The 25,778-nt window shown below is 36.1% G+C and overlaps 1 protein-coding gene across 1 annotated transcript in view; it reads left to right on the forward strand.

The window, feature by feature from the left end:
* Positions 1–25,778, forward strand: part of LOC117341927 (titin-like) — a 234,759-nt gene that overhangs the window by 154,813 nt on the left and 54,168 nt on the right. Inside the window, 7 exon segments of the mRNA XM_033903835.1 lie at positions 657–836; positions 2,002–2,100; positions 9,243–10,056; positions 10,059–12,022; positions 18,252–19,253; positions 21,441–21,548; positions 23,683–23,799. Coding sequence (XP_033759726.1) covers positions 657–836; positions 2,002–2,100; positions 9,243–10,056; positions 10,059–12,022; positions 18,252–19,253; positions 21,441–21,548; positions 23,683–23,799 — 4,284 coding nt within the window.

Genomic DNA, 25,778 nt, shown 5'->3' on the forward strand with positions numbered 1-25,778 from the left:
GATATAAAAATGTACGGACTGTCAATGTGAAGTGATGATAATAAAAACGATTTCTCCCAGTCTGAGATAAAAAGGTATAACTGTCTCTAATCCTGGCATGATTAGACTAAACATATTATTTATCTTTAAAAAATAAAACCATTGGATAAAAACAAAAAAGAATTTTAGTCCCAAAAAAGTTTTTGGCAGCTATCTTACTCAGAAATTTTGTAAACCTAGGCTGCTGGCAAAATTTTGAAAGTAGTTGTTGGATCAAGTGCATGAAGTAGATTTTTTCTGATTTTGAAAAGTAGTATATGATGTACTTACCGCACTATGTAGGACATGAATGCTGGACCAGGACTTTCTATAATCTATACTAGTGTACAGTCATAAATGCTGGACCAGGTTCATTCATCAGGTTCCCTATATCATATGGTAATTCAGAGAATTCTATCAGTTATTCACTGAATAGCATATATTTTCTGATTGGTTCAAGGTTTTTGGTGAGCCAATGAACAGTACAAATATGGAGGATAGCTATCTCTTTTACAGAATCAACTTTAAGCACAACATTGCTTTCCTAAATGTAGGTTATACTAACTATAAAAAAGAAATGCTTGGTTGCCTGACGATTCTTCTTGTCCTTTCACTTGCTGCTTATCACACCTCCACAGAGGAGAGTTCTATGCTTGCTAGTCTCTCTGAGACTGCAGACGAATGCGAGGAAATGTACACGGAGGAGATTGAGGAAATTTTCCAAGAATCGGATGACAATGGTAAAACCTGGAAAACTGTCAAAAAAATCACCACGATTACGCCGTCTGGTACGACTGAGCGAACGGTAGTGATGGAAGGTACAAGGACTCGCACAGCTTTTTGTACAAGGGGACTGAACTCCATGCAATGTTGTCCAGCACTTGTGACATTGTTGTTGACACTTTTTGATAAAAAAATCTTTTATGCAATATGTTTTGGATGTTTTTTTTCAGAAATATTCAAAGAGTCAGTATTGCAATTGATTTTTGTTAAAATTATATACATAATGGTTGATATGGTGTATTCTTCCTGTAACGTTGTATACATATATATATATATAGCTGTTGTTATAACTAACAACTCTTAATGTAATCTTTTTATACAGTTACGTTAGGCTGTCTGTACATCCTTTCTTGTACATATTATCTGCATGATTTGATATTATTAAGAAGATTAGATTTTGTATGGCATGTTCTGTAGATGTTGTAACTTATGGAACAATGATTGAGCTATAAATAGACTTGAAACAGTTACAGTTACCAGTAAAATGTGGCTGAAATATGCATATCTCTCTCTCTCCCCCTCCCCCCCCCCCCCCCCCCCCCCCCCTAATAATATCAAATTAAGTTTGATACAAAATAAAGTTATGATTTTTCTGAATTGATAGAATAATCAATTTAACATATCATATAATCAATTGGTAAGTATAGTATATGTATCGCATTACACAGTATGTTAGACCTTTGGTATCCTGATCCTCTCTCCCAAATAATCCTAACTATATATATGTGTCAGTAATTTGTGTTCAGTGAGGGTGTCTACTGTAGGAACTCAATCTTCTCTAATTTTGATTTGAGTAGAAATCTGGTGTTTGACTACTGAGGTGTTTGAGATGACAGGCATCTTGAAGTGTCTTGAGACATTTGTGGTTTAATTGGTTCATTGTCACCACCAATTAATATCTTCTATATAAGCACAGTGTATTTTTCTTCAAAGTCAATTTTTTTCTATTTTGATTATCTTAAACAAATTGAAAATTCAGTAAATATTTACTATAACAATAAATCTGACAGACTTTCTGAGTTCTGCCAATTATTCTTCTATGCTCAATAATGAAAGTTCTGATTTTGTCAGTTTTGATTGCAGATTAGAAAAATTACTTTCAAAGAAATAATTAATGTTATTATTTTCATTGCATATTAAATATATCATATTCTTTGTATTTACTAATTCTCATTTTTCTCTCACTCTTGTTACTTACAGAGCAAGTTGCACCAGATTCTGCAGCAATCGAGGCCTTATCTCAAAGTTTATCCTTCGGTGAGCCCGCGAGGGAAGAGGCTCCCCAACCAGAGGAAACTGGTGTGTAGACTAGGCTCCATGTTTGTTTGTCATTGTCGAGGCCCAATAAGGGGGCACATCATATATGTCAGTTGTTTATATGTGTAGTGGAACCTGCCAAGCTTATTTCTGTATACCATTAATCAGAGAAATTAATCAGAACATGTTTAACCGGAGAAATATTTCATTCCACCTTGTTGTTGGCCTATTGCTAGATAGAGTTGGCCATGTTTGGGATAAATGTTGACAGAAAAAAAATAGGAATAAAAATCTTTTTACACCAAACATATGGCAGCATTTCATTCCATAGTTACCAAAATGGTCACTGTAGCAACCACAATGTTGCTAATGCCATAAAGCTCAGGGACTAATGGACTCGTTCCTGATGATGAAATATAATGGCCAGTATAGCTACACTGTTATCACGATTCACAAGATCATTGAGTTTTTGTTTACCAGATTTTATCTCTGAAATTGTAAACAATGTGTTTATTCTGTTATTTGTGTGTGATGACATAACCCATTTCACGATCTAGCAATAGACATTCCTTCTGCTGTATTTGTACACTTGTCATTTGGATTTTTATATCCGTGACTTTTCGCTATATTTCGTGGTGTCTAACAGTTTTATATGAAGGAATGGATAGGTATCGATCGAGGTAGATAAGTTTACTTCAGGGAAAAGCATATCTGTGTATAAGGCATAGATATTCCCATCAACATTATATAATTCTCCACAGATATATAAATCGCCACAATCTTCGAATATTTTTGACCACTGTGGCCTCTAATATTGTGTATATCTGACTGATATGACAAACATCTGAAACCTTAGGGCAAGTTTAAGCCTTATATTGTAGTGATAGGACATGAGATGATATTTGTGTTAGTACCACACAAACAACAGGTGTTAGTACCACACAAACAACAGGTGTTAGTACCACACAAACAACAGGTGTTAGTACCACACAAACAACATGTGTTAGTACCTCACAAACAACAGGTGTTAGTACCACACAAACAACAGCTGTTAGTATCACCCAAACAACAGGTGTTAGTATCACCCAAACAACAGGTGTTAGTACCACACAAACAACATGTGTTAGTACCACACAAACAACAGGTGTTAGTACCTCACAAACAACAGGTGTTAGTACCTCACAAACAACAGGTGTTAGTACCACACAAAAAACAGGTGTTAGTACCACACAAACAACAGGTGTTAGTACCACACAAACAACATGTGTTAGTACCACACAAACAACAGGTGTTAGTACCACACAAACAACAGGTGTTAGTACCACACAAACAACAGGTGTTAGTACCTCACAAACAACAGGTGTTAGTACCACACAAACAACAGGGATTACACTCAGGTATGTTAAAGCAACATCCATGACATGGCTGAACAAACTTTTTTTTTTGGAGGTTTCATCATTTTCCATGCTCTAAACCTAGTTAAGAGTTATTGAAAAGGCATACAGGTAAAATTTCAGATCAGAGTTCAGTAAAAAGTTGGGCAGGTTCCACATATAGCCGTTATTCAGTAGATATATATACTGTATACACTGACCAAGCAGTCAACAAGCGTTGAGGTGACAAGGTTATACAGAAATGGCATAATATTATCAATTGTTGTCCCCGTGCATGTTTCTTTGAAAAAATACATGAGCTCAATCGCATGTTCATTATGTCCAATTTACAATAAGATGTTCTGTAGAAGAACTTGGACACCTCACAACTTTTGTTACCTGCAACAGTCTCACTTTTTCCCATTTTGATAATCGATTATTATTGACAATGCTATTTAAGAAGTGTGTTATTATGTCTGTAACCAATTTCATACCATGCCTAGATTTTGCCATGTAGTATATAAGATGTTATGGGTGTTCTGCCATTACTAAACTGATGGATTTATATAATGTAGTAAGCTTATGGTTAAGGGTTTAATACAGATTAATACTTCTATATCTCGCTCATTGTTAAATGTGTTCAGTGTGGTGTTTAATGTTATCCAGTGAAATGTTTGTACAATAATAGGATTTTAGATTTTTGTATTGTTATTGGGGATCAGTTAGATAATATCATCATTATGCTTATATCCAAAAAAAGGACTCTTAGTGGAATTCTTTATATATTTTCTCAGCAAAAAAAGGGAATAGGTTAACATGATTTATGACATGGCAAAATACCCAAGGGTAGACAACTCTTGAAAATCTATCTGGGATATATTCCTGGCAGCTGTTTTAGATATTTCAGTAGTTTTTATATTTCAATAACATACAATTTTTAACAAACTATAAAATTAACAATGAAGATTTATTACAATGGTTGATTTTACCTCAGAATATGATATGGTCTTAGGAAAGGGCTTTGTTTCTTGAAGAAATGTTGGTAGATTTTTTTGCAGGTACTGTAATGTGTATCAAATCTAGAAGGCATTTAGTCAGAACTAATCTCTGAAACACTTTGCTGATTTCTCACAGCAATATCAAAGAAAAGAAAAAATACAAAAAAGTAGAAAATGAAAAAAAAAAAAAACATTTAATGACAAATCATGAGCTCTATTTTGCACATACCTGGAACATTTGTAGTTACATGAGCCTATTCATGTACTGTATAATAACTGTAAACATTTGAGATGTGAGAAATATGCAGAATTTCAGAAAAATTTGCTCTCATAGTTAGAGCTGTTATTTCAAAATGGAAGTTCATTTACAAGTTCAAAGGAAATACCATTTTACTGGAAATGGAATGCAAAAATACCAATAAGGAATGATTTTCAGCCATCCACTGATTGAAGTGTTTTTGTGTTGACCCGTGCTGTTGGATTGAAGTGGAGTATGTTTTACACTACAGCCAATTCTTAGCTGAATCATATAATTTCAGCTTCTTAAGAAAAGAATAAAAAGATTCAACAAAAAAAAAAAAAACATTTCGAAAAGAAAAAGAAACAATGTTGTATACATGTGTATGATTATGTCATTTATGAGATCATTTTTTAACTTGAATGAATGAAATAAAAAGCAAATATGAACAAATGAAAAAGCTAAGAAAGACTGTGGTGCAGATGTACTAATTAGTATTATCAATATATTTGTGCTTCTATTGAAACCCACATCAGTCAAACAGTACCAAGCCTCCTAGATCTGTTACGACCTTTGACCTAGACATTGAATTATATATTACAATACCTGTGAAAGATCATATATCAACTAAGTATATTTACACGAGTAAATTACTTTTGTAAATGAAACTTACGAAATATTTAACAATACTTTTATTACTCAGAAAAAAATATAATCAAATAATGAATTATTACTGGCATGTATTTATAATTGCAAAAATTAGATTTTAACAGTTACAGTTGAGATTTTTATCTATATTCTATATGATTAGAGCTTATACTTATATGTGTATATGGACAAGAACTTGTCCCATTAAGTAGCCAGGTTTCACATTTACATTGAAATCTAATCTTGATTTGTTTCTGTCATAAATCTCTAACCGCTTTTAATGCACTGTTGTCATGGTAACCATTTCCAATAAAATTGGATATAGCAAATTTCAAAATTCATTGCATTGTTTTCCTCTTTTTGTTTTTCTTTACTTTTTTCATTCATTTCTGCCCCATGAGAAACATTTGGTGATCTGCTTTTAATGTTGATCCGTAGAAATCTCAGTTTCTCTTCCAATAAGAGCATTGAGGGAGTACGGATAGTCAAGTACGATGATGAATTTTGAGGGACAGTGATGTATCCACAATTTGAATTTTCGTGATTCAAAGCACCAGAAAAATATTTGGAAAAATGGAAGCTAGAGAGAAATTTGTTGAGAAATTAAGGAAAGCATGTCCGTACATTACTTTTAATTCATGTTTGGCTCTTTACATCATTGAGATTAAAAATATGAAAAGAAAAAGAAAATCTTAATGAAAGCATTAGATCTATATACATTGTAATTAAAAATTAAAAGCTATCTTGTAATATGAAATGAATTTAATTGGATAAAAAATAATGTTTAGCAACGTTTTAAAACTTTCGACCAAATTTTCTTTCTTTTTTTTTTGTAAATGCTTGTTTTTCCATGCTTTAGTAAATATCTATGACACTGCATGATTGATTGCTTTGAGCCATTCATCATTAGAGGTTTTGTTGCACATGATATCCTTGAGAATTATATACATGCTCACAGCAGGAGGGTCATACTTGCAGAAATGGAACCAACTAAAAACCAAGGAAAATTAAAAAGAGAACACAATATTTAGATATTAAAGGTTAAAAAATTACAAAATAGGTTTAAAGGGAGCAGAAAAAATGTAATATCCAAATGGAATCAAATTAGAATAGTAGAAAATATTATCAAAGAAATAAAAAGATACTAAAGATTGATAAAAAAGAAAAATGAAAGAAAATAAACATTTAAAAGCAAAACAATCTCATCTTCATCAAAATGAGTCTGACAATGCAACAATTAGATTAAAAGAAAAGAATCTTGATTGGTGGATGGAAAATCTTTAATGTTGTAGTCAGTGTTATGAAGAATGATATGGCCAAGCTTATGTTTAATATTGCACAATATTGCACTAGTGTTTGTTGTGAATATTTTCACAGATTGTTTTTTTTTTTTATTATCCTTCCCAAGAAAAAGAACTTGGTAGTTAACTTTGGTTATTGTTTCATATTTGATTACAAATATGTATTTTTCATTTACAATTCTGATTTGTATCTGCATATTTTATTTTGAAATCTAGTTTCTTTTTCCCATAGATATTTTGTGAATCTTTTTTTTTTGTTTAAAATCTGAACACTGGATCTTCTTAGTAGATTCTGTAGGATTTTTTTTTCTTGTTAAAACCTTTGTAGATTTCATGAAAAACCTGCTTCTTATATAACTCATTACAAACTCCTAAAAAAAGTCTTTAAAAAGATCCATTTAGATTTGAAAATTTCCTAATTTCTCATTGTTTACAAATTTAATTGCCAAGTAAGTTTATAATTGATGTTATCATTCTCCCTTTTTGTTAAATCTAAAATCTGATTTTAAAATATTTCTCCCTGCCTGTATAATTTGGTACGTGGTAATGGATGTACTCTGGATCCATATAATAAATACTATTTCCAAGTTCAGCATGACTTATTGTACTGGTGTCGTACCCTAGCTGTTGGCATGTGTATATCTGGTTAGCGGTTGAAATTTCTCCCATTATTCATCAACTTGACAAAATCTACTCGCAACAAAGAAACCAGATCAATTAACAAAAAAGGTTTCTAAATTTTGGGTACATCATTTCGAACCAATGTGAATCCAAACATTAAAAGCAGATTTCTCCATTTTTTTTCTGAACTTCCTCAACCTGTTGTGGCACAGTTTGTTTGGTTTTTTTTTCGTTTTTTTTTTGGTTTTTTTTTTTGTCAATGTTCATGCTAGAGTTCAATTTCAGTTTGTTTGCTTGCAAATTGCGTGTAGTTTAGTACCTGATAGTTTCTGATAGGTACATTTCACAAACCAAATCTGCATCCAGTAGTTATAACATCACAGGGATGAATTATCACAAGATTTCTACTGTAATACCACCATAGAATCATAGACATCTATTTTGATCACGAGCATGTATCAATATGAATTGCTGCATATCAGTAAAAAAATCTTCTTTTTTTTTGAAGGACAGCATTTTGCATTAATTTACAGTTTATACTGAAATTATGTCTGGACATTTGGAGGTTTGGACAACAATGCATGAGTGCTTGTCCCTTTTCCGATCCTACTTATCTCCTATTATTAGTAACTCAATCCAAAAAATTGCTTTATTAAAGCTTTAGACATAGGTTCCTATATAAGATATGATGCGCTTTGTGTAATATTTGCATGAGTTTGGCCATGTTAGTTTTCCCCTCAGAAGTGTGAAGAGTTTTAGAATGCACATGTGCGATTCAGAAAAAAACAAGGCAAGGCAATATGTGAAATGGTATGATGGTGAATTGGATCAAAGGAAACCAATCACCCTCTGTTTGAGGCATATTTGTGAATCTGATATGGCCCAACAGATGACAATGTGATTTAATAGGTGGAGCTACATGTACAAAGTCACACTCAGTTACACACACATACATTTTTTAAACATTAGGATTAAATGCTATTTCTGCCTGATAGGCTTCTTATTTCATATTTTGAATATTTGATTCGTTAACATCCGAATATTTTTTAAAAACAACCTTTCAAAATTTTGACATAATGTTAACATGATGAAACAACCTTTTATTTACTTGAAAAGAGACCTATGAAGTGTTTTTACTTGACATGGATATGGTTTATAGGAAAGCATTAATCTAGTTTTTGACATCTCAATTAGAAAGGAAGTATCAACATATAACACCATAATTACTCGTTGACATTTGACCTGCGAGAAAATTCAGCATGAAGCAGAAGAGTTGATTTGGAGGGGTTGGACAGGGTATGTATTTACACTTCCGCTGAAATCAACACTTGTGTATAACATAGCTCCCCACAAACTATATGATGAAGCTTCTGTCACAAGTATAAACACACCAGCAAAGCTTATAAATACCAATTAAAGAGTACTTCTTTGCTTATAGGATGAATAAGACATTGTTGATATGATTATAAAGCTGTTTATCATGGGTTCTTTGGTATGTCTGTGGTGTACAGAAGTCTATGGTATACCTGATTCTGATAGTTGAGTGTGTAATGATGGCGTGGTTGTACCTATATTTTGACTGTTTTGTCTATATCTATTCTGTCCTGTAGTGTCTGTTACAAATTATCTGCTAGCTTTTATACAATATATAACTATATATCTGACACAATCTTTTAACAATACCTTAAGTATTCATATTTCATCATCAATAATATCATTTTCATTTTTGATATCACATTGCAATATTAATCCAGGGGTAAAGTGGTAGTTTCATTTTGCCATCTTGGGCCATTTTTTGCTCACCCAAGATTGCTTGCCATCCATCGACTACTACTCCATCTGTGATTTGCTGAGCTACGTAGTGACCGATTGCTATACTCACAGCATCTGAGCATGCTTTTGGGCCAATCTGGCTGTGCTTGACCATCTTACTAGTGGAAGTGAGGATAATTTTCACTGGTACAATATCTCGTATTTTATCTTGACACTTTCTCACAAATTTCAGTGCCTCCTTATTCGGAAACCATTAGCCAACAAATGGTTACTGAGGATGTGCAACAAGATGTGGCTTCAGAGCAACAGGTCATGCCAGTGACCCTGGGGTCAGAGTTCACGGCTCCTCCTCCCTTGGATGAGGATGTTGTCAACGATCAGTTTGAATTCTTAGAGGAAGAAATTAATAAATCTAATATTGAAACCGAACAGTATGTTGCAGGAAATTTAGATACTGAAATTTCTGCTATGTCATCTCACATTGAAACACAAGAATGTCCTCAAACTGATCTGTCTTCGAGCGTTGATCCTGAACCGGACATGGGCAGAGTTGTTGAAAGTTTGAAGAAGGATCTAGCAAAGGAAGCTACTCCCGAGTCTACAGGAAGGAGATCCTCCAGTTTGTCTTCTTCATCATTTTCGTCATCTTCCCATTCTTTGTCTGATCATGAAGTTGATGAGTATATGGGAGATGTTGCAGTTCCATCAGAACCATCACTGTACAAGGAGTCACCACCTGGAGAAGGCAGACATCTACAGGACAAGGATAGTCCACAAATGCTACAGGGTTCCACACAGTATACAGAAACTACTGCCGAGGAAACTGACCAGAAATCTGGTATCCTGGAGCTGGTAATCAGCGGAGAGGATGAAATAGATTCTACTTTATCAGAGTCAAAAGAAAGAAGGAGTCATCTGAGGATGCAACAGTTGACCAGGCAGGTACATTGGCAATGTCAACAGGTGATGCTTCAGAGTATGGTCAAGAAAGTGTCATTGGTGATGTTCCTGCTCAAGAAACAACTGATGATGTCAAATTAGTGAAATCTGTTCAAGAAACAGTTATAGACAATGTTGAAAAGTCTGTTGTAGAAACAAGTAAAGATGATACTCTTGTTGTTGAGAGTAAACCAGCTCAAGAAACGTCTATTGATGATGTTGTCGAGACTAAACCAGCTCAAGAAATGTCTGTTGATGATGTTGTCGAGACTAAACCAGCTCAAGAAACATCAATTGATGATGTTGTTGAGACTAAATCAGTTCAAGAAATGTCTGTTGATGATGTTGTCGAGACTAAACCAGCTCAAGAAATGTCTATTGATGATGTTGTCGAGACTAAACCAGCTCAAGAAACATCAATTGATGATGTTGTTGAGACTAAACCAGCTCAAGAAATGTCTGTTGATGATGTTGTCGAGACTAAACCAGCTCAAGAAACATCAATTGAGGATATTGAGACCAAACCAGTTCAAGAAACATCAATTGAGGATATTGAGACTAAACCAGTTCAAGAAACATCAATTGAGGATGTTACAAGGCTAGATCCAGGATCAAAAGAAACACCCACCGATGATAGCTATGACTCCCACACTAGTTCATCCTCTGCAGAAAATGATCAACAAATGGATTCCTCAAAGGAATCTGACTTAGATGACATTTTAGAAATGAATATTGGACATTTGCATCCAAGTGAAATGACTAGTGGCATCCAAGAACCAGAGGGTGTGGATAAATATGAAAGTGATGAAGATGACAATAAACTTTCATCATCATCATCATCATCAAGTTCTTCTTCATCGTCACATTCGGATAGTTCTGGTGAACATGACTTGCAGCAGTCACCAGACATAGAAATCATCCGACCATCAGCTGACATTACAGAGCAGGTTGATGATTCTGTTGGAGTTGAGTTAAAGAGGGATGAACAACAAGTTTCTCCTGGTTCAAGTTCAGACATTGTTAGTGTTGAACATGACAATGTTGAACATGCGTTGGTCTCGCATGATCAATCAGAAAAATTGGAATCTGAACTAGTAAAAGAGTCTCCGGAACCAATACATACTGACGAACATGTCATTGAACAAGCTGATTCCCAACAGAAAGACACTGAACCTGATCATGCTGAACCAATTGAGGAGTTTGACAGTCACAGCAGTTCCTCAAGTCACACCACTTATTCCAGTGGTGATGAAGGTTCTTACCCATCAGACTCTGAGGACTGGAAAGCTATGGGAGAAGACTATGTTGACAGAGGGGAACAATACCAGGCTATGGAGGACCGAGCATCTGTTGAAAGAGTTCTTCCCGGTGAGGGTCAGACTGCTGTACGAGGTATTATACACGATTCAGATAAGCCCAATGTAGAGGATGTGACAACCAAAGATGAAATTTCCCATGAGGAATGTCAGCCTGGTAAAGAAGACATGGATATATATGAACAAGAATCACAGACACTCGCTGTGGAGGATATAAAAACCAAAGTGGAATCTTCTATTGCTGAATGTCAGCCTGCTGTGGACGACCTAGAGGAAGGTGGACAGGAATCCAAAACAATAGTTGTGGAGAAAGTAACGACCAAGGTTCAATCTACTTTCGAGGAATGTCAGCCTGCTATAGAGGACTTGGAGGATGACAATGAACCCATGGATGAATCATTTGTTGACAGAGGTGAACAATATGAGACTGCAGGCCACAGGGCTTCAGTGGAAAGGGTTCTTTCTGAGGTACAGTCAGAAGTCGAGGCCAAGCACACGAAACATGTAGCCTTTGAGGAAGCAGCAAGTGCAGAGACATCTACTGCTGAGGAATGCCAGCTTGCTGCTGAGGGTGTTGATGAATCGGCACAGGGTGAGTCTGGGGTGGTGGAAGAAAGGGGTGTAATTAAACAATCGGTCCCAGTTGAGGAAAGTTGCCCTCTCACAGAGGAAGGGGCAGCAAACAAGAAGGAAGGAAGTCCACTAGAGTGGCGTTACCCTGGTGACTCTGAGGAAGGGGAGGATGCAGAGGGACAAGGTATCTGTTTGGCCTGACTTGAGTTTTACCCAGGCTTTTAGTGCCCCCTGTATTAGAATCGAATAAAACAAAACTGGTACAATTCTCCCACAAATAATTCCCAGTAGAAAAGTGATAGCCTTCCGTCCAGACCTACTAACTGACTGTTTCCTTTGGTTTAAGTACCTCAGTATGATGGCTGAAAAAATAAGCTTTCATTTATAAGAGATATGGCATGTAGTTCTATTCCTTGAATGATAAACTTCCTATATTGTAAAAGACTAACCACAAACACAATTCTCCACTTGACATGCTTTTTGAAGCATGTTACAATACTGAAATTTCTTACTCCTTTAAAATTTAGAAATTACTCCATTTCCAGAAATACCCTAAAAAAACAAAACAGCATGAAGTTTTCGTTTTCATTTTTTTTTTTTATTATTTATTTCCTTTACACATTCAAGCTGTCTATGTCAGTATGTATATCAGTAGCTATCCTGTCAAATTCATCACCACCATTTGGAATTCCAGTCTACAATAGGAGGAATATCAAAATATGGTATAATATCTTGAACCCCTTGGTCCACTACAGGCTTCAAAAAAAAAATACTGCAGGAATGTATTCAATCCAGTAATCCCTCAAACCGAAACTGAGATCAAACCCCTCAAGCAACACCTCAGTTCAAATCACTCAAGCAACAACTCGGTTCAATCCCTCAATCAACTGCTGGGGTCAAGTCCTTCAAAGTGATACTAGAATCTAATCCCTCAATCCTCTACTGGGGTCAAATCCTTCAATGTAATACTATGATCAAATCCATCAATCCTCTGCTGGGGTCAAAAGCCCTCAAACTGATGCTACAATCAAATCCCTGAGTCCACTGCTGTGATTAAATCCTTCAAAATGATACTAGAATCAAATCCTCATGGATACAATCCCTCAAACTGATGCTTGGATCAAATCCTTCAATCCACTGCTGGGGTCAGAATCCCTTAAACTGATACAAGGATCAAATCCTCAATCCACTGCCGGGATTAAATTCCCAAATCTTGAACCCCTTGGTCCACTACAGGCTTCAAAAAAAAAATACTGCAGGAATGTATTCAATCCAGTAATCCCTCAAACCGAAACTGAGATCAAACCCCTCAAGCAACACCTCAGTTCAAATCACTCAAGCAACCACTCAGTTCAACTCACTCAAGCAACCACTCACTTCAACTCACTCAAGCAACAACTCTTTTCAACTTTCTCAAGCAACAGCTCAGTTCAAATCACTCAAGCAACCACTCAGTTCACATCACTCAAGCAACCACTCAGTTCAACTCACTTAAGCAACAACTCTTTTCAACTTTCTCAAGCAACAGCTCAGTTCAAATCACTCAAGCAACCACTCAGTCCAAATCACTTAAGCAACCACTCAGTTCAAATCACTTAAGCAACCACTCGGTTCAACTCACTTCAACTCACTCAAGCAACAACTCACTTCAAATCACTCAAGCAACCACTCAGTCCAAATCACTTAAGCAACCACTCAGTTCAAATCACTTAAGCAACCACTCGGTTCAACTCACTTCAACTCACTCAAGCAACAACTCACTTCAACTCACTCAAGCAACAACTCACTTCAACTCACTCAAGCAACCACTCAGTTCAAATCACTCAAGCAACAACTCAGTTCAACTCACTCAAAAACAACTCAGTTCAACTCACTCAAGCAACCACTCAGTTCAACTCACTCAAGCAACACCTCAGTTCAAATCACTCAATCAACCACTCAGTTCAACTCACTCAAGCAACAACTCAGTTCAACTCAGTTAAGCAACCACTTAGTTCAACTCACTCAAGCAACCACTAAGTTCAACTCACTCAAGCAACAACTCAGTCTCACTTAAGCAACCACTCCGTTCAACTCACTCAAGCAACAACTCACTTCAACAAGCAACAACTCACTTCAACTCACTTCAACTCACTCAAGCAACAACTCTGTCTCACTTAAGCAACCACTCAGTTCAAATCACTCAAGCAACCACTCAGTTCAAATCCCTCAAGCAACCACTCAGTTCAAATCCCTCAAGCAACCACTCAGTTCAAATCACTCACTCAAGCAACCACTAAGTTCGAATCACTCAAGCAACCACTAAGTTCAAATCACTCAAGCAACCACTCCGTTCAACTCACTCAAGCAACAACTCACTTCAACAAGCAACAACTCACTTCAACTCACTTCAACTCACTCAAGCAACAGCTCAGTTCAACTCACTCAAGAAACAACTCAGTTCAACTCACTCAAGCAACAACTCAGTCTCACTTAAGCAACCACTCCGTTCAACTCACTCAAGCAACAACTCACTTCAACAAGCAACAACTCACTTCAACTCACTTCAACTCACTCAAAAACAACTCAGTTCAACTCACTCAAGCAACAACTCAGTCTCACTCAAGCAACCACTCAGTTCAAATCCCTCAAGCAACAGCTCAGTTCAAATCCCTCAAGCAACCACTCAGTTCAACTCACTCAAGCAACAACTCAGTTCAATCCCTCAATCCACTGCTGGGGTCAAGTCCTTCAAAGTGATACTAGAATCTAATCCCTCAATCCTCTACTGGGGTCAAATCCTTCAATGTAATACTATGATCAAATCCATCAATCCTCTGCTGGGGTCAAAAGCCCTCAAACTGATGCTACAATCAAATCCCTGAGTCCACTGCTGTGATTAAATCCTTCAAAATGATACTAGAATCAAATCCTCATGGATACAATCCCTCAAACTGATGCTTGGATCAAATCCTTCAATCCACTGCTGGGGTCAGAATCCCTTAAACTGATACAAGGATCAAATCCTCAATCCACTGCCGGGATTAAATTCCCAAATCTTTCAATTCTAAATTAAAGGATCAATACCTTCCAAGTAATACTGGGATAAAAATATCTTGGATACCTTTAATTCCAAGGGCAAAATTCCTACATCCTCTTCATGGACTTAATCCATTCACCCAATCCTGAGATCAAAATTCCTCAATCCTCTTCCTGGATCAAATACCTCAATTTACTACTGGAATCAAACAGACTCTCATTCCATTATACTGTAATAAAATGCCTCAATTTACTCACGAAATAAAATCCTTCAATTCTATATTGGGATCAAATACCTCCAACTAATATGCCAACTATCATTGGAATCAAAATCCTCAATCCACACCGTATGGTATGTACTGGTGGGTCTGCCTAATCCCTTGGTCCATTATTGAGGAATACCTAAATTTACAACATGTGTAATATAGTCATGTGGTCAGATCACCCAGTCTGCTCTGGGACAGAATCATCCATCAAGATCTTCAACTTCTGGTGCTGAATCACTTGCTCCAATTTGAAAAAGTCATATCCACCAAATATCACAAACAAGCTAAATATTTCTGTCTATAATGGATGGGTTTGACCCCCTGTACAAATTAAGGCAATTCTAGTTTATCTTTTGAGGATGAATAACTCTGATCATATGCATCAGATCATTGTAAGGTTAATAGTTTTATGTTGAATTCCTTGATATACTAAAGATTAAAATTCACCATTGTATTCCATAACGTTTTAATATTGTATAACCCTGTGGTGAAAAGACATTCACATCAACCCCACCCTGTATCCAGCAGTGATCAAAGCATTTTATTAATCATTCATTTTGGTATATGAAAAAGAAAAACCTCTTACCGAAGACTGTAACCATTACCTGTCACCAATGTAACTGTGTTTTACTTTAATTTTGCCTTGAATTTAAATGTATATCAATCATATCTGCCCATTGCCATGATAATGAAGTTTGGTTTGATTACTAAGAGTGTGATTTATATACAGTGACAGGATGTGTTGAGGTTTTGGAGTGACTGTGTGGATTGTTTGGTGGTGTGAATGCATGATGTTATGGTTTAAGCCAGGTGGTTGGTTGTAAATATCTTTAAATGAATCTCATATAGCCATCATAGCAATAAGAAAAAGTGCTCCATCTATAGAGTTATACTGTCCATCTATAGAGTGATACTGTCTTACAAACACAAGATAATACATTTTTTTAAATACTACACTGTGGTCTTAAATGATAAAATCATACTGGATTACTTTGATATGCCCAATGCTACATTCTGTATTTCCATTGCTCAGAAAGTTGCAGCAATGCTATAATTGGATGCTGCAGAAGTGAGAATAGTGAACTAATTCCTACAGAATCAATTTAGTCTAGAAGATTCAATATGACAGATAAAAAACATTCATTAAGGGAGATAATTCAGAGGGAACAAGAAAAAGGGAGAATTTGAGTGGAAACAATTTTCAGTAAGAGATAAATCGTACAGAATTTAAAAAAGGGGATGATTCACAGGGAACTAAGATAAGGGAGCTGTTTTACATGGAATTTTCAAAAAGATAAATAAATCTCAAGGAACTTAAAAAGGGGTGATTATTCTTTGAGAACATTAGAAATAAAGGAGATATGTCACCAGAAACCTTCAATATTAATAGGGAGATAATTCTCAAAGTATTCCCAATAAGGAGTAATTAAAATGTGAACATGAACCCTCAATAAGGGAGATAAGTCCTGGTGAAAACCTCTAAAGGGAAATGACTTGTGGATAAACTCAATAAGGGGGAAAAGAACACTCTAAGTGGATTCAATCCAAGATATAGTACTAAAATGTAGTAGGGTGTACTCTTATCATGGAGAAAGTTTTATATAGTGTTTGTCAAACCATGAAGCAGTCGATGACCTTATCAAAATTCTGTTATGAATGGAACTCAAAGTATGTGAAATTTAACACAGTATCATAAAAGTTGAAACATGCCGTCAAAACAACTTGTACACAAAAACATAACAAAACATGACTGATGTTTAGGGTAGTCTGTGTTTTACTACCACATTCAAATCTGGACTTATTCTCCTCTGACCTTGAAAGTCTGCTTTAAGGGAACAATTTATTTGTTAGTCGATTTGTATAAAAGAACTCAGTGCAGATTGTGTAATATGACAAGTGCTATATCTAATGTCTTGAAGTAACGAATCTATTTTCCCATTGTCCAGTAGTTCTTTATTTGCCTTAGAGAAACCATTCTCACTAAGATTGAAAATGGACAAAAAGTTTCAACATTGATGAAAAAATATCTTCAAACCTAAACAGACTGAACAGTCAACACGAAAATATGAAATGTTTATGATTCCTTACAATTCAAAAACTTTACCTCAGACACATATATTATATAATCTAATGTAGCTGGTTGTGGTTACTTGTATAGTATTGTAGTATATACTCTGGTGTGGTGCTCCTCTGAATACTCTTCATATTTACCCCCTTTTTATTTTAGAAGAAATTCAACAATGCAATAGTTCTGATCCTCTGCCAGATGATTTATAAATTATTACCTGTTGAGGACCCTGTTCTTCTGTCAACTGGTTTCTTGACAAATTGTTTAGACCTTGACAAAAGAATTAAACTGTATATTCAGACACTGGAACTTTTTGCAGATCTTGGAAGCAATTATTTCTCTTGGTCAATGATATGCTTGAAACCATGTATTAACAGACGAAGCATCTTTGGAATGAATTATTGCTCCTTGATGACCAATTGTTAACTTGCTAGTACAGATTTTTTGAAATATTTGGAATAAATTGCTGGCTCAGACCAATAGTGTCCTTAGAACCAGTGTTTACATCAGGTCAAATGTGATAATTCTCCAATGGAAACATCTCTTATCATTGCTCAGGTAATTTGACTTCGGAAGCGAATATCTATTGATCAACAGCAGTTATTGACTTTGTCTGTAGAAATGAATAGTGTCTTTGTAATTGTAGACAATGTTTTTCTTTTCTGTGTCACAACAGAGATTTACCCAACCTTACTTCCTACCCCAGAAATACACATGTTACTATTCTTGGATGACATTTTGATTAATCTAGTTATTTATTTTAATTGTTACTGTTTATAGATATTCTGTTTGGTTTACGGTTGTTTTTGTATTATAACTAACAATGACTTACATACAACCCTGCTTTTTTTACTGAAGATAACTAATCCATTTAACATCTTCCCATGTTGGGAAATCAAATGTAAAACAGGTACATTAATTGATAGGTAATGGTCAGGGTTTCCCTTAGTGGTGATCACTAGTTAAAGTGGTTGGTACAGTGAGAGGTGTATTTTAATGTATGTGCCTTGCTTGCTTATTGATGTGAGAGGTGGTCTTCAGAGTCCTTGTTTGCCTTCCAGTGTTTGATTCAGATATACCACCAGAGGAGACGAGATATGAGGAAGTTCTGCCAGATGGTACCATAATAAAACACAAAAAAGTTCGCAAGTTTCACCGCCAGCCCACCATAGACGCTGAGGATGAAGTGAAATGTACAGAGGAAGTCACAGAATCAGAAGGTCCAATTAGGGAGGAAATCGATGTCCAGGAATCGGAAGAAATTCTTCCTGATGGTACAATACACTCGTTCCAGAAAGTCAGACGACATTCCATCAAGCATGTCCGCAAGAGTCTGAAGTCAGAAACTGGAGATGAGGACATTTTCGAGGGTGATGTAGCAATTCCTGGTACAAACAGGGAAGACATCATTGAAACATTTGAAGAACCAGCACGACAGGTTCGGGATGTTGAGAGCATTGAGGACACTTTGGCTGATGGTACAAAAGTCAAAAAGCAGATTATTTCCAATCGTATGGTTCATCGCATTCTCACACACCACCAGTCTGTGGACGAAGGAGGTGAAAAATCTGAAGAAAAATATGAAATTGATGAAATCATTCCTGGTACAGAATCCTGCTTCATTGAATGTGATGAGTCTTCATCCTCATCCTCTGGCTCCTACACTGATGATGAGGAGGATGATGAACTTGGAGCAGAGATTGAAGCTGACCTTGGTGAGGTGGAAGAAGTCCTTGCAGATGGATCTATTATTCGTAAGCGTATGATAGAAAGTCATGAAACGATCAGAGTCAAATCCCCATCAGGTGATATTGACGAATCTGAAATCTCTAAGACTATAACCGAAGAAAAGTATATCCCCAGCCCACGATCAATGTCTCCGGTAACTGTCAAAGATCAAGAAGATTTTCACGATATGGCTAAGGATGTTGTTCAAAGGACAATCAGATCAGCCCATTTTGAAGCAGTGCAGAAAGGCGATGAAATTGAAACATCCTTTGATAAAACAGAGGATGAGATGAAGGCACCATCTGGGCATTCACTTACAGAAACAGCAGAAACAGGTAACGGTAGCTTTGGGTGACGGTGTTGTTGGCCGATTGTGCTGTAGATGGTCTTTTGTGATCAGTTTGTGTTTTCTGTGTTGTAGTTTTCAGGTCACCCTTGAGTTTTTTCCATGTTTTAGTCATTGTGCAAAGGTAATAGGCTCCAATTTTAAGAAGAAAATGCTAAAACTTTCAAAATTACAATCATTGATGCTGTATCACTTTAAACTTGCCAACTTCAAGAAATTTACATGAGGAAGATTGCAAGTGTTAAAATTTTCAAACCAAAGAAAAGTACATTAATAAACTTCTTTTTACCAGAACCTTAGAACTATATATTTTAAGCTGTTCTTTTTGTCGACAATTCAGATCTTAAACATTATATGAACAGCAAATTAGAATGAAAATTTAGATAGATATATATTTTTCAACATTTTGGAGACCTATTTGCGCTAGATGATGTGGGAATGGTGTCATATTTTTCCAAACACAGGTTTAGCCATGGCATCACCATCATTGGAGTGATGGTATTTCCAGTGTTTCTTGAAATACATTTTGTATTTGTTTTTCCCAAAATCACTTCAGAATTGATATAAAGTGAAAGTGAAAAAGTCAGTTTTTGAACACAAATGTGCATGGAATATTAGGTATATGGTACCAGATATTTCTACATTTTTCATTGAGTTTACTCTCTTTTTTTTTCTTTTTTTTTATACAAAAAAGAAAAAGAACAAAATACTGATTGCTATGGTGAGACTTGTGTCTTGGAAATGACATCTTCGATTGTGAAATTTGTTTTCATGGTTTTGGTTTCATGAGTGAAAGTCAGTCAGCTGGTTGCTGTAGTGATATTTGTGTTTTAGGAAACGGCAGCTTGGACAGTGAAATGTTTTTTTCGTAGTTTTGATTTCATGTGTGAAAGCTAGCTGGTTGCTGTAGTGAGATTAAGGTCATATGCTGTATAGTCAAATAGGTAAAAGCTACATCTAAGTCTTTGAGGTTATGGTCAAGGTGTGTGTGGTATTTGTTGCTTAATGTGGACTGTTTTTGTTGAAGTAATACAGGTTCAGTTCTGTACTTGTAATATATCAAGGTAATGGTATGTTTGTAGATTTCTGGTTTGAATCATTGTCTTTGCCATGCTTGTATTAAATTCACATGTCGCCAAGATGCTTGATGATATGCTGCATTAGCTAAAGGGTTGTACAAGCAGTGTTTTGAATGTGATTCTGCAGAACCTAATACCATGATAGATACACTTTCATTGTATGCTGTTTTTTGAATTATAGAAGTATTGGGTAGGTTGGTATTTCTTAGCTAGTTTATGGTCTCAAATTTGCAGATTTTAGACGGTTTAAAAAGTACATGGCATGCATTTGATTTTTATTTTGATATATTCTATTGGGTAGCTAGAAAATCCTCAGATATACTTTTTTATTTGTTCTATACATGATGTTCATATCTCTGGTTATAGTGACCTGACCATCTGTACAATATGATTAGTCAGTGCTTGCTCAGAAATACAGACGTCTTTAAGGCTGACTTAATACAACCTATTTACATTTTGTAGATATTTCATTGCACTACAGCCTATTGATTATTCCGATAGATGGATATGTGAACACCAATAATTATATATCAGTACAGTACCATTGACTCAATGTTTCTATCCAGCAAAATGAAAAAACGATCCTCAACACTGGGATCTGATGCCTCACTAATACAGTCATATTCCATTATCTGTCTATACTTCTGTCTGTCAATCCATATATTTCCTTCACATGTCTACTTACACAGTTTATAACCTAGTGAATAAAATTAGCGGTGAAAAACAAAGTTAGTTTCCACAGAGAGGATCCGGTGAATTCTACTGGACCCACTACTCAAAACTATTCACCTAATCACTGTGTTATGTTGGATAGTTCAGGGTATAATGCATACTGGTTGTTATATACAAAACTCCCGTAAATAAACAAGTCTAATTTATAAATGACTTCTGAGCCAAATATTTCATTCTTTCATGGTGTTTAAGATTAAAATTGCAGTGTATTTTTTTAAGGAGATTGATTACAAATAATTGTATAATATAAAAATATCAAGATACTATCCTACAGACAAGCTTTATCTGTTTGTTTGAAACTTTCTCAAACCAACATAACTGTTGAAGGAGCAGTAAATAAGGAATGTTTGATATGTATACCACAGAGTGGAAGGAGCTGGAAGAGAGTGGATTCACCAAACGGAAGGTCAAAAAGGTCACCTACGACCCCCATCAGCCAACTGTGATTGGTGAATCAGATTGCGTTTACGGAGGTAGTAATATTTCTCTATTGCCTCAAGCGTTTACAAATCTGGAGTGGCATTTGCTAGAGTCTTTGACAATTTCCCCAGTTAACTAATCTATATTAATTAGAGCATCGTATAATTATCATAACGAGCCTGCTGTTGATGAATCGTATGGAGGATGATCAGCATGTAATCGAATGTCCTCAGTAATAGTAAACAGTAATAGCAGAATGTTAGAAATGCATACCAGCATGTTTGTTGAACTGTAGGTTACATTGCACATATAAACAGTAAGGTTTATTTTATAGATATTGATTTAGAGTTTTGATAGTTAACAATAAACTTAGACACATACGACATAAGGTATTAATGATAAAAGTAAAATCAGTATCCTCTGTGTACATGCTAGCTGGCACATCAAGATGACAAGATGCTGTCTATAAAATGATGTCACTGTCAATGTTTCACACTGCGTATACTTACTTGGTTTTTCTCCGGGTACTCCGGCTTTCCTCCACCTCCAAAACCTGGCACGTCCTTAAATGACCCTGGCTGTTAATAGGACGTTAAACAAAAACAAACCAAAACCAAAAGCGTATACTTACAGACATCTGGCCTTTACCTTTGACAGTTCTCTCCACAGTGAAATGTACCAAATGATAAAAGTGTAGAAATCATGATTTATAAAGGTAAAGGAGAAATTTAGAGTAAGGTATCACTGAAAGCCTCTCTTTAAAAAACTTGTCAATACTTATAACAATGTTATGATCTAACATATGATCAGAATCCTGTGCTTGAAATAGAGCATTCACAGATTTTGCTTGAAAAATGTTTGCTGCATACCAAATATGATACAGGTAGATATATATAAACAGAGAATGGCTGTGTTTTTTGGATAAAAGTTGAAAATAAACAGATTATTGCTTATGCTTGCTTAATTGATCAACATAAAACACTTTACAAGACACTATGGTATAGATGGGAAAGTGACTCGTCAAATATTGAATGTCCAATTAGGTTAAAAAGTTGCTGTCCACTAGATGTAACAATAAAAAATGCAGTAAAGCTTTCCAGTCGAACGGACTTTGTACAAAACTATGTACACTGAAATGGTCTGCAACAGACTTGGGTCAGCTAAAGTTGTAATTTATTAATAAAGAGCATTTATACTAAAGAAAGATCCCATCTGGTATGTAGTACACTGGATACATATCAAGTTAAACCTCATTTCAAAATGTGATAGTCATAAGGGACATACAGGGTTATGTCCCCATATTATATACCCTTGTTATAACATACTGATTATAGACACATACAGGGTTATGTCCCTTGTAACATACTGATTATAGACACATACACGGTTATGTCCCTTGTAACATACTGATTACAGACACATACAGGGTTATGTCCCTTGTAACATACTGATTATAGACACATACAGGGTTATGTCCCTTTGTTACATCATAATATCCCTTGAATGCCTCATACTTAAAAGCAAATACCAAGGAAATGTGCCTTGGTAACATCATTTCTGATGGTGAACAAATACTAGGGTTATGATCCTTTTACATATGGGTTATGTCCCCTTGTTTCAACATACTGATGATGAACACAGGATTATGTCCCTTTATGACACGACAGTCTGCATGTCTGTTTTGATATAGGTCATTTCTAGATGTTTTAGTTGCATATGTTAACATGGATTGTGTGAAAATAATATTTTTCATGTATTTTTATTTTCTTTTTCTTTTTTGTTATGTCATTAGTAAAAGAAAAAAAAATTGTTAGTAAGCATGCATTGGGAACCACAAGAGAAATCCTCATAATCATGTTTCAGAAATTTGGTATGTCGGGTACCAATCTTTCAGCTCTTGCATCATTTTAACATACAAAACATAAAGAGAGTTAGGATATTAAACCATTTGAAACATTCGCCTAAAATGTATTAAAAGTTGTTTTTTAGGAAAACATCTCTACTGACTTGATATATTTGCATTGGAACTACATTTTACAGGGCTTTCAGCATTTCAAAGCTCAAAAAAGATAAAAGAAAAAGGTAGAAAATTATTTGAGACATCTACTAAAGTAGAATAAACAGTAGAAAAACATTTTGCAATATCCTCTAAATATGCAATGGGTCTGCCATTTTTGACTATTTCAGTGAGCTCAGTGCAGACATCCTCTGATACACCAACTATTACTATCACAGAGGATCACAGTGTTCCTACAGATGAGGACGATTACATTTCCTATTTTGGGATAAAAACAAATGAAACAGGTTAGATAACTCTCAGCACCATCTTGTATCTATGTACTGTAGTTCCTCTCTGGAGACTGTCCCTGTTGTGCTGGTGTGTATATTGATATTGTCTGTCATAGATTTTCTGTTCAGAACTGTATAGGGTATTGTTTTGTTGTCTATAGTAAAATATTTCATATTCTCTATGGCCCAGTTGTTACTGGATGTGTGTTACTCTCTATGGCCCAGTTGTTACTGGATTGTGTGTTACTCTCTATGGCCCAGTTGTTACTGGATTGTGTGTTACTCTCTATGACCCAGTTTTTACTGGATTGTGTGTTACTCTCTATGGCCCAGTTGTTACTGGATTGTGTGTTACTCTCTATGGCCGAGTTGTTACTGGATTGTGTGTTACTCTCTATGGCCCAGTTGTTACTGGATTGTGTGTTACACTCTTTGGCCCAGTTGTTACTGGATTGTGTGTTACTCTCTATGGCCCAGTTGTTACTGGATTGTGTGGTACTCTCTATGGCCCAGTTGTTACTGGATTGTGTGGTACTCTCTATGGCCCAGTTGTTACTGGATTGTGTGTTACTCTCTATGGCCCAGTTGTTACTGGATTGTGTGTTACACTCTATGACCCAGTTGTTACTGGATTGTGTGTTACCCTCTATGACCCAGTTGTTACTGGATTGTGTGTTACACTCTAAGCCCAGTTGTTACTGGATTGTGTGTTACTCTCTATGACCCAGTTGTTACTGGATTGTGTGTTGCACTCTATGACCCAGTTGTTACTGCAGAGTATGTTACTTTCTATGACCCAGTTGTTACTGGATTGTGTGTTACTCTCTATGGCCCAGTTGTTACTGGATTGTGTGTTACTCTCTATGGCCCAGTTGTTACTGGATAATGTGTTACTCTCTATGACCCAGTTGTTACTGGATTGTGTGTTACTCTCTATGGCCCAGTTGTTACTGGATTGTGTGTTACTCTCTAGGCCCAGTTGTTACAGCAGAGTATGTTACTTTCTATGTATCTCACAATCTATTGTTTTTGTATGGTCTGATGTTATCTTACCTGTTTTCTGTAGTCATACTTTACTAGCCCACCCATACGGTTCTGATAAGTCTTGTGTTGATATGAGGTTGACACTGTTTGCAAGGTCTTTTTTGTAGGTAGTACATTTCTCTATTACTTCTATTGCTCCAAAAATCCTAGTCACCCCCAGATTGCATTCTATATACCAGCCCACCAGGTCTGTTTTTGTATGTACTTCAGGGAATCCTAGTCACCCCCAGATTGTGTCCTATATACCGGCCCACCAGGTCTTTTTGTATGTACTTCAGGGGATCCTAGTCACCCCCAGATTGTGTCCTATATACCGGCCCACCAGGTCTGTTTTTGTATGTACTCCAGGGGATCCTAGTCACCCCCAGATTGTGTCCTATATACGGCCCACCAGGTCTGTTTTTGTATGTACTCCAGGGGATCCTAGTTACCCCCAGATTGTGTCCTATATACGGCCCACCAGGTCTATTTTTGTATGTACTCCAAGGGATCCTAGTTACCCCCAGATTGTGTCCTATATACGGCCTACCAGGTCTGTTTTTGTATGTACTCCAGGGGATCCTAGTTACCCCCAGATTGTGTCCTATATACCGGCCCACCAGGTCTGTTTTTGTATGTACTCCAGGGGATCCTAGTTACCCCCAGATTGTGTCCTATATACGGCCCACCAGGTCTGTTTTTGTATGTACTCCAAGGGATCCTAGTTACCCCCAGATTGTGTCCTATATACCGGCCCACCAGGTCTGTTTTTGTATGTACTCCAGGGGATCCTAGTTACCCCTAGATTGTGTCCTATATACGGCCTACCAGGTCTGTTTTTGTATGTACTCCAGGGGATCCTAGTTACCCCCAGATTGTGTCCTATATACGGCCCACCAGGTCTATTTTTGTATGTACTCCAGGGGATCCTAGTTACCCCCAGATTGTGTCCTACACATTGTATACCCCCA

The sequence above is a fragment of the Pecten maximus genome, chromosome 1, assembly GCF_902652985.1.
Source record: "Pecten maximus chromosome 1, xPecMax1.1, whole genome shotgun sequence".
NCBI classification, from domain to species: domain Eukaryota; kingdom Metazoa; phylum Mollusca; class Bivalvia; order Pectinida; family Pectinidae; genus Pecten; species Pecten maximus.